We start from the raw sequence: 10,436 nt of genomic DNA, 5'->3' as shown, positions 1-10,436 counted from the left end.
TGTGTGTGTGCGTGTGTGTGTGTGTGTGTGTGTGTGTGTTTGTGTGTGTGTTTGGGGGGAGGGGGGGGGTTGGAGTTGGGGGTATTGGGAAGACAGAGTGTGTGTATATGTGGGTGGGGGTATGTTGGGAAGGGTGTGTGTGTGTGTGTGTGTGTGTGTGTGTGTGTGTGTGTGTGTGTGTGTGTGTGTGTGTGTGTGTGTGTGCGTGTGTGTGTGTGCGCATGCGTGCGTGCATGCGTGTGTGCAGGCCACGCAGAAGACGGACAAAGGACACCCCTTCAAGTGAGTGGCCAATTTATGTGGAAGTGGGAATGTGTGTGCGTGGGCGTGCTTGTGCTTGCTTTTTTTTTGCATGTTTTTGCAGGTGTAGCATGTTAGTCTGAGACTGTGTTTTTGATGGAAGCTGTTTTAGATGGATCAATGTATGGACCGTGTGGATTGTTTGATGGATGGGAGTGCAGACTGATTGATGGACGAATTGATTGATGGATTGATGACCGATCGAAAATGGAAATCCTTGTCGAAGGCTGTCCTAAAAAATCCTGACTGTGGTCTAGAATTTCTGCACACTAATGTGTGGCCCAGGTTTTAGGCAGCTGTGGCATCGCAGATCTAAATAGTTTTAAAGGGACACTGTGTGAGATTTTTAGTTGTTTATTTCCAGAATTCATGCTGCCCATTCACTAATGTTACCTTTTTCATGAATACTTACCACCACCGTCAAATTCAAAGTATTCATTATGACTGGAAAATTTGCACTTTTCATACATGAAAAGGGGGATCTTCTCCATGGTCCGCCATTTTGACAATTTAGCCATTTTTAGCTGCATAAATGACTCTACTTCGACCATACTAGAAAATATTTGTTAATTACTTGGTAAACTTTCATGTAAAGATCGAATTTGGCAATAGGCAGCCCAGTTTCAATGAGCAGCATAGTTGCAGTACCTTTTTTGACCATTTCCTGCACAGTGTCCCTTTAAAGTGTTTTGTTTCTTGTGTGACATGAACTGGGCATGTAAGTGTATGTTTCCTAACATACAGTATTTACAATATTTGTGTGTTTGGTACAGGGAATGTTGTCTTGAAAATACTGATAATAGTCTTGGGTAGAATGTACGTTACATGTCAGTGAATTTACGAGTTACCTTGATCTTGACTACAGTTTAAATTAAGGATTGCTGAGATGTGTATGCGTGTACAGTACATAGTACTAATTACATGTCGTGACCTTTTTCAATATATGGGGTTTTTGATGAGCAACCCACATGGATTTTATCTCTCTGTGACCCATGCAGTGACACAATCCGTTCTCTTTTTTTTAATGTTACTATAGAAACATATTTACTAATGCGTGTGCTCATGTCAACTTATGGGTCCTGTGGTACAGGGCCTATCTGTCTAGGCTATATGTATATCAGTGCAGTATAATACAACCCTGGGGTGCATTTCTCAAAAGAGAAGTTGTTAGCCTGTTAGCAACTTCGGTAGTTGCCAATGGGAAAATTCATTGAAAACAACAAAGTAGCTAATGCAGTAAGCAACTTTGGTTCCGAGAAATGTGTGTCACCTGTGCCTGTGTGTCTGGTCCAGGGCCTATCTCTATCTGGATATACAGTATCAGTGTACTGTATTACAACCCTGAGAGTATAAAAAACGTTTCCCTAATGTGTGTCCTCATGTGGTGCCTGTGTGTTTGGTCCAGGGCCTATCTGGATATGGAGATCTCGCTGTCGCAGGACCAGATGCAGCGCTACGCAGAGAACGTGCAGTACTACCTCAACTGCATGATGAAGGAACTGCGCAGGCTCTTCCTGGTCCAGGACCTGGTGGACTCACTAAAGGTACGTACGCCAGCAGAGGTGTCAAAAGCAAAAGTAAGAGTCATTTTAATCCTTTGTACCTACCTAATGAGAGGGAAAGACTGTCAGAAAAATATTAAAATGAAAACCTAACTAAGCTACCACAAACTTGATCCAACCACTGCAGAGTCATCTGATTACCAGATAAGTAGACAGGTCTGCTGGTTACTCAGATAAGTTACCTGTGTTTCTTTTTTACGTTTACTTTTACTTTTGACACCTCTGTACAGGCCAGATGAGGCTGATGATTTCCAGCCCAAAAAATGCTCAAAAACCGCCTGGAACCACTAAATCCCGCCCAATTCTATTGATTTCTATGACAAAAATTGGGCAGGTTTTTTCTGCTAAATCCCATTTTTACCCGCACACGGCCAAGCTAAGTAGCCCAATTGGGCGGGAAACAGCCCAATCTGGCAACACTGCCTCTGTACGTCAGACAGGCCTCTAACAGCTAAGGCACCATAGTGTTATGGCAGGAACCGGAGGATTGATTCCGGTCGGAATTCATTTCTCGATCCTCCCCAGTCCCCACATTTCTCTTTGCGCCACTCATGTCCTGTCAAACAGTCAGACTGTCCTTATACCTGAGCGAGCCTGATGACGCACTGAGGCGAAACGCGTTGTTCGCTCTAATAAAATGAGCATAAAGTCAAGAATGTGTCCGGTAGACTTCTTTCTTGTGAAGTATTAAACATTCCTGCATCTACCAGCACCTAGGAGCTGTGCTTGGAACTTTGAACTGTTGAATTGTCAGACTGTCCTGTCTGAATAAAGTCTTTAAAAAAAAGCCCAAACAGAAGGTAGCCCAGATAGAGCTCATTCCTACAAAGTATACATAGCCTGGGATGTGCACACCCATATCAAAAGCAAAAGATTCTTCTTTACCACCACTTCAATAATTCTAAGCAGCCCCTACCAGATGAGCCAAAAGCTTATTGAGGGAAGCTTGGGCAGATCCATACTACCCTTATGAATATCAACCATGGTTTTACTGTAGTAAGGTTTTGCATGGTTTTACTGTAGTAACACTGTAGTTTTATCATGGTATATCATGGTTACTGTACAGTAAGTACTCTGAATCAACCATAGTATTACTAATGGCTCATCAATGTTTTTTGGGGGGTAACCATGTCAACCGTGGTTCCTCACTATAAAAACGAACCATGGATCATTCATGGTTTTCATGAGATTTTTCAGCATGGTTTGTGACTATGGTTTAAAAAAGCTTCAACTAAAGTGTAACTTAATGAATAGCTATGAACCGTGGTAAAACCATGGTTAGTTTTCAGAGTAAAACCATGGTTAATTTTCGTAAGGGTATAGTTAAACGATTGTCAAACCATGGTTGAACCATAGTCACCCTAGTCATAGTGAACCATGCTCAAAAAAACATGAAAACCATGATTTACTGTACCATAGGTCATTTTCAAAATGGTAGGTACCTGTGAGTCAGTCATTCAAAGTCAGCCTGCCCTCTATTTGAAATTTGAGGAAAAACAAAAAAGCATGCATACGAGAGCTGAGATTTCGTTCATTACAGTACAAAACATTTGTGGTTACAAAGAGATAGACCTGCGCTGGCATGACAGTTCATTGTCTAAATTCCGTATAAGCAAATGAGGCATCTTCATTTAGAAAAGAAAAAAGAATGCATAACGTGAGGAGGATCCGGGCAACAGAAGGAAGCACGCTGAAGCCATGTGTACATATAACCTTAAGGCTATTTCAAGAATAAATGCTATGGATTTTTTTCTCTCGTAACTGCTACTCTTGGCATAAATTAAACACACTTGGCACCAAGGGCATTACAAAAACAACACGCAAGATTCAGCATTATGTAACTGCACATAGCAAGGATACATATGCTGTATGTGCTACATGCATCACTGATAAATAGCTAAAATGAGACAGATAACATGTTCTTCACATGCAATTAAACACTTTTTAGACATTTCTTTAATGCAAAGTACTTTTAGACATTACTTTACTGGGAGCCATGTTCTGTACTCTGTTCACAAATGAATGAAATAAGCGAAGGACAGCACTCTTCAGATTTTTTCCGCTTTAGCACTATTCCGACGGGACTAGTTTTACAGTATGTATGGACATGGGGGAATGTGATTTTTATCTCAGGACGTCAGTAAAAGAAATGGCCGATTCGGACTGAATTGAAATATCTCAGTAAATGATCCGAAAGTAGGAGGGGTTACTCATCACGCAGCTGTGACTGCACTTGTCGTCACGCGCGTGCTAACTCCACAATATATTATTGATTTTTGAGCACATTATTGCACATTATTGCGCATCCATGGAGGCTTTTGGTCCCGTGGAACAATTCTAATAATTGTCTGTTGGTTTACTAACCCATCAAAATCCATTCTAATGCGTCTGCATGCGTGTCCTTTCATTTGGAGAGTACGTTTGACCTGCTGTCTGGTTTTCTGCAAGGCAGTAATGCTTGCAAGCCCGGAGGGATTTGATATATTGTGTGTTTCGTGCGCTTTACCAGACATCTTTACATAGGGTCGCATTCGGACGGATTAGTATTACCCAGGGTAATTTTCCCGGACCGCTTTACAGGAGGTAAAACTCACGGTGAAATTTACCCGACATACTCAAGCTATCTTTACCGGACGGGATTAAATTTCCCGGTTATTATTACTTTACCCCAGGTCCTCCCATTAAACTAGTCCCGTCGGAATAGGGCTTTTGTCTATTCGCCCACGAACCTTTTGGGCAGAGCCCTTCTTGAGTGTGTAATGGTGATTTCTGTTCTCTGTTCATTACAGCACTGCCCATACACACTTACATCATGTGTAGACTAGCAGCACGACATGTTGGCGTCAGCCAGCAGAGCTAACAACTGACACTTTGTTCTGTTGTTGTGTTGTTTTTCCGTGTGCGTGCGTCCTGCAGTTTGCCGTTCTGATGTGGCTGCTGACCTATGTGGGAGCTCTCTTCAACGGACTCACCCTGCTCATCATGGGTAAGCTGCTACTGTCACGCAGAGAGAGAGGGAGAGAAGGAGAGAGAGATAAAGAGAGAGAGAGAGGGAAGGGAGAAGGAGAGAGAGAGAGAGAGAGGGAGAAGGAGAGAGAGAGAGAGATACATTTTTTTAAAAAAATTTATTTGAATTTAAAAACACCTTTATTACAATTTCTTGGAATACAGCAGCACAATTGTGCTATGGAGCGATAATCACAACTTCAAAAAAAAAAGTTACATACGTTAATAAATAGCTTCACATCTCAGTATCAGCATCTCAATAATTCTTCAAAAAGCAGTTCATAATTTTTGACAGAGCACACAGCATCATTATGACACCAGATTTGAGAAAGAGAGGAGAGAAGAGAGAGAGTGAGACAATAAGAAAGAGAGCGCTCTTCAACAAACTCACTGCTCATCATGTGTAAGCTCCGCCCTCCCTCCCTCCTCGGAACAGAACTCTCGGGAAGGTTGCCATAGGGATCATGGAAGCACTCTAGAGATGATTGCTCTCTTCGTGGACTTTGAGGATTTGTTTAAGCTCTCCAAGATGTCAGCTGTGTCTTGGAAAGACACTTGACAGCAGCAGAGGCCGTGTTTATTTTTCATGAAAGCATAGATGATGAGAAACCAAACCACACCAGAAAACCTTAAAATGGACTCCATTTTCAGTCGTTGTCATGGTTCCGCTAACCTCTCTCTCTCTCTCTCTCTCTCTCTCTCTCTCTCTCTCTCTCTCTCTCTCTCTCTCTCTCTCTCTCTCTCTCTCCCTCTCTCTCTCTTCTTTTCTTTTCTTTCCTCCTTCCCTAGCGGTGGTGTCCATGTTCTCCATGCCTGTGGTGTATGAGAAATATCAGGTAAGGGCCACAGAAGTTCAGTTCAGTATGTTTGGGAATAAATAGCATGGTAATGAAAAGCAAGCAATACAAGTGAAAACTGCCTTTTATTCACAAATATTCTTCTTTCTTTCTTTCTTTCTTTCTTTCTTTCTTTCTTTCTTTCTTTCTTTCTTTCTTTCTTTCTTTCTTTCTTTCTTTCTTTCTTTCTTTCTTTCTTTACTCTACTCTTGTTTTCTCCTTTCTTTCTTTCTTTCTTTCTCACTCTCTCGCTCTCTCTCTCTCTCTCGCTCTCTCTCTCTTTCTCTCTGTCTTCCTCTGTCCTTCCTATTTTCCTTACAGGCACAGATTGACCAGTACTTGGGTCTAATAAGGACTCAGGTCAACTCTGTAGTTGGGAAGTAAGTATTTGACATCTTTCAACGTGCTTTGAACTTCTCACACTTCTTTCAACATCTCATAGTTCATGGCTGTGGTCACCGTCGTCATTCTGCTGAGGTGAAATCCTCCTTCACATGGGTAGAAACTACAGTAAGCAATGTGCAACAACCAAACAGTATGTTTTGCGAATCCAAACTGTAAATGAAAGAAAGTGAAAGCCCAACTGGGAAACTGCAACTCCCATTGTCATTGTGACTCAGCACTACACAGCACACAAGCAAAGGCGGATTTTCCATTAGGCAACCTAGGCAATTGCCTAGGGCCCCAACCTCCATAGGGGCCCCAACTGTCACACCAGCCGTGGTAAACAGAAAAACACAGGCTTGATCTTAATTTCTCTTATGTAAAGTAACCGAAGATATGAGACAAAACACTAAAATAGCACCAAAGCACTAGAATTGTATGTCTATAATGACTTTGGAGGTCCCCGTGTTCATATTTCGCCTAGGGCCCCAAAATGGCTAGATCCGCCCCTGCACACAAGTGAACACTGCACTCTGCACACAACAAAATTGCATTTATGCCTCACCCGTGCAAGGGGGGCAGCCCCCAATGGCGCCCCAAGGGAGCAGTGTGGCAGAACGGTACCATGCTCAGGATACCTCAGTCATGGAGGAGGATGGGAAGAGCACTGGTTAATTACTCCTCCCACCAACCTGGCGGGTCGGGAGGCGAACCGGCAACCTTTGGGATAAATGCATCCAATAGCATTACATGCAGAAATGTCATAATGACAACAACACAACATAGCTACTATTGAATGTCACTCATCACTCTCATCATCTCACAACAGGACGAGACACAATGACATGAAATTATATGACATAGCCAGTGCCATGACTTCACAAGAGTTTTTCACTGATGTCAGATGTCAGTAATGCCTCAGACTTTGTTTACATGTATATGGATATTTTTGTAAATGCATTCATTTGGGCCTTTTGTTTACACATAAAGAGAGTTCTAGCTCCATAAAATGAAAATTTTTAAATGCAGTTTTCTAAAACGCACCTGTCCCAATGGTATTTTTTTGTCCACATGCCGTGAAAATGGGATCAAAACATGTAAACATAAAAAGGTAAACAGTAGCAATGTGATTTCTCATTGGAATGCCTTGCCTTGTATCTGCAGGATCCAGGAGAAGATCCCCGGGGCCAAGCGAAAGGCTGAGTAGGCCCCTCAGAGAAGCCCATTGAAGAGGCACCATGCCCCCCTCTCACACTCACTCATGCCCCCCCCTTACAGTACCATCATCCAGGGGGAAGGCTGAATGACATGGGGGGCTCCTCTACACAAACACACGCTCACAAACATACGTAGATATGCATAACACACACACACACACACACACACACACACACGCACACACACACACACACACACACACACACACACACACACACACACGCGCGCGCACACACACACACACACACACATGCGCATAGACACAGAAGTCCTTCACTTGCACACTTACACACACATAGACCTGCATACATATGTAACACAAATACCTGTAAACATACATACAAAAACATACCGTACATAGACACGCAAAATGTAAACACACCTTCCACCACATGGTCACTGGAACATAGTCTTATTTTGTGCGCACTGTGGTGAATAGACGCTGATGCCACGCTGTAAAGGAGAAGTCCCCAGCCCTGCTCTCAGTCATAAACAATAGTGTCAAAACAGCACCCTCTGTTGGTCATATCAAGCACTACAATCTAGTCAAAAAAAATAAAAACAATAAAAAAAACATCGACAACGTTAAATCATGTAAAAAAAAATTAAAATGGAACTAGATGTGTTTTTGTGTCGCTTTATTAAGTGCATGAAGTCAAGAGTCTGAGCAAAACAAAAAAAGGATAAAAAACAATAAATCTTTCTTTATTTCTTTTCCATCCTTTCCCTTTAAAAAAAACCTTTGCTCCTTTTCTCAGCAGTGCTGAAGGCATTTCTTAGTAGTGTGTGAAGGATCTCTCCAGCTTTAGTGCTCTCCTGTGATAGTCTCTTCTTCTTCAAACAAAAAAATAATAAAATAGCAAAATAAATCATGAATTGAGAAAAAAAAAGCTTATTGTTGCGCAGGCATAGGGTGGGGCTTCTCTTTGATCGATATACCTGTAAACATATGAATACACAGCTTGACTCTTGGACCTTTGTTTTATTATTTTGTTTTTATTATGTTGTGTTGTCTGGCACAAAAACGACTCTATATATATAGCAATGTTCGGATTAGGTATGGTTAAATCGTATAGCGTTTGTTCTTTTTGTATAACTCTTAAAAAGGAACTACACGGACTCATGTTTTTAGGTACCGTCATCAAAGAAACACTTCTTTTAAAAAAACAAAACTGCGAGAAAGAGAGACGGGAGGGAGCTCTGGCGGATGTGTGATGATCAGCTTGTTGAACCTGTCCAAACTTCGTACTCTGTTTCAGTGTAGTTATGATTTTATTTTTCTTTATTGTTTCTACTTTTGTTTTCATTTTTTGGTTTTCTCCTTAGCCATGGACTCTTAACTATTTGCACTTAAGATGTAACCATTACTGAATGCGAAAATAAATGTTCTTAAATGTACACCGGGGTTAGTGGTTCACCGTCTCCTCTATTTCCTGTCTGAGTGTGTGTGATGGACAGCAGCTGGTTGGTCGTCGGGACGAGGATCCATCCCACACAGTAATAAAAGAGTGTTTATTCACCTCTTAACCCAGGGGTGGGCAATTATTTTTGCCAGAGGGCCAAATTGGGTTTAGAATATTGATTGAAGGGCTGGATATCACATTGTCGGTGTTAACAATAAAAATAATGTACGCTGGCATAATTTGATGACCATTTAAATCCTGCACATTATATTGAAATGTGTTTTGGTGAATACAGTAGCTTATGTTCCATGGTTAATCTCAAACCCAAAGACCTTGACTTGGGTAGCTTTGTTGAAAATGCTGGGTGAGAGTATCACTTTGGATTCAAAGGTTTTTCTTGTAAAGGCTCTGCGGGCCATAAGAAATGTCACAGCGGGCCGCATGTGGCCCCCGGGCCTGAGTTTGCCCACGTCTGTCTTAACCCATTGATGCCTAATGCACCTGCAAAAGATGCCTGCTGAATGCCTGAGGCCTTGTTGGTAGAGTTGGCCTCAACCTATAAAAACCTAAACACGTATCTCAACCTCTGATGCAAATAAAAACAAGAAACATGATTGCATTTAAACCCTAAGACCTTCATCTCACATTAAAATGTGTTCATTCAGCTGTAACATACCCACATTTTTATTTAAAAAGCTAAAATCTCAAGAGCCTGAATGCAGTGTATGTGTCTCCAGGCACCAAAGGTCGAACAACAAATACGAGTCATTAGGCTAAAATGGGTTAAAGAAATTGATTTGACATCCTGAAAATTGTGTTGAAATCACTTGATTTGACATTCTGTAGATTGTGTTGAATTAATACTGCATTTTTTTTTTCTGTGCGCTTTGCACTGTAAGAGGACTCATTTTCAAATTCATTACATCAGTACTAAGGCTGTAACGTTATTGTATCGAACCGAGAAGTCGCGGTACTGTATCGTGATGTACAGTAAGGAAGCAGTATCGTGATACACCCTTTCAAAGTTTTGTTATCCTTCAATGCAAAAAAACAACCATGTCATTCAATGTGATGGCGCTTCCAAGCTTCAAATGAGATACATTTCAGAAATCATGGGGTGTATCGAACCGTAGATCAAAAATCATGACACGAACCGAATCGTGAGTCGAATCGTGTCGTTACAGCCCTAGTATCAGTACAGTCAGGACCGTTGAAAGCCTTTGGGCCTGGGACAAGAATCATCTGAACGATTTGAGCATGATGGGTACCCCATTCTGCCCAGACATTAAACATATAAAAACGATTGCACTAAAAAATACAGTAGGCTACAGACAAGGGGGAAAACTCATAATTTGATGCTTTTCATACAAGACTGAACTAATCAGCAGCGGTTCTACGTATTTGGAGGCCCTATAGGCCCTATGTGCAGTGGTATTGGGCAACTATAGATATGGTACTCTCTTCTATTACATTTTGCTTGTATTTACTGTGATGAGAACGACTGTTGGGGGGCCCCTCGCAGATGGCATATTTGGTGGGGCCCAAGGCATTTGCCTGGTCTTCCTAGTGGTAAAATAGCCTATTATAGGAAGTACTGAACTCCCATAGGATGGTAACTAAAATATTTTGAATTGATGGCTTTCGACATTCAGCAATGAATAAGCGTATTCATCAGTGTCTTAACACAAGCGGCGCCCTATGCGGTGTTCCGCTAGCTTTACCTACGC

General features: G+C 41.7%; 1 protein-coding gene across 3 annotated transcripts in view; it reads left to right on the top strand.

The window, feature by feature from the left end:
• The window catches only part of LOC134469352 (reticulon-1-A-like), a 57,046-nt gene extending 48,335 nt beyond the window's left edge, over positions 1-8,711 (top strand). For all 3 annotated transcript variants that reach the window (XM_063223559.1, XM_063223562.1, XM_063223561.1), the window contains 5 exons: positions 1,706-1,844; positions 4,779-4,848; positions 5,658-5,704; positions 6,026-6,084; positions 7,253-8,711. In XM_063223559.1, coding sequence (XP_063079629.1) covers positions 1,706-1,844; positions 4,779-4,848; positions 5,658-5,704; positions 6,026-6,084; positions 7,253-7,295 — 358 coding nt within the window. In that variant the 3' untranslated portion in view covers positions 7,296-8,711. The remainder of the gene's footprint in view (positions 1-1,705; positions 1,845-4,778; positions 4,849-5,657; positions 5,705-6,025; positions 6,085-7,252) is intronic.
• The last annotated feature ends 1,725 nt before the right edge of the window (positions 8,712-10,436 follow it).

This window comes from Engraulis encrasicolus, chromosome 18 (assembly GCF_034702125.1).
Source record: "Engraulis encrasicolus isolate BLACKSEA-1 chromosome 18, IST_EnEncr_1.0, whole genome shotgun sequence".
In the NCBI taxonomy this organism is placed as follows: domain Eukaryota; kingdom Metazoa; phylum Chordata; class Actinopteri; order Clupeiformes; family Engraulidae; genus Engraulis; species Engraulis encrasicolus.
The sequence above is the reverse complement of the archived record's forward strand: the minus strand, read 5'-3'. Positions and strand labels throughout refer to the sequence as shown.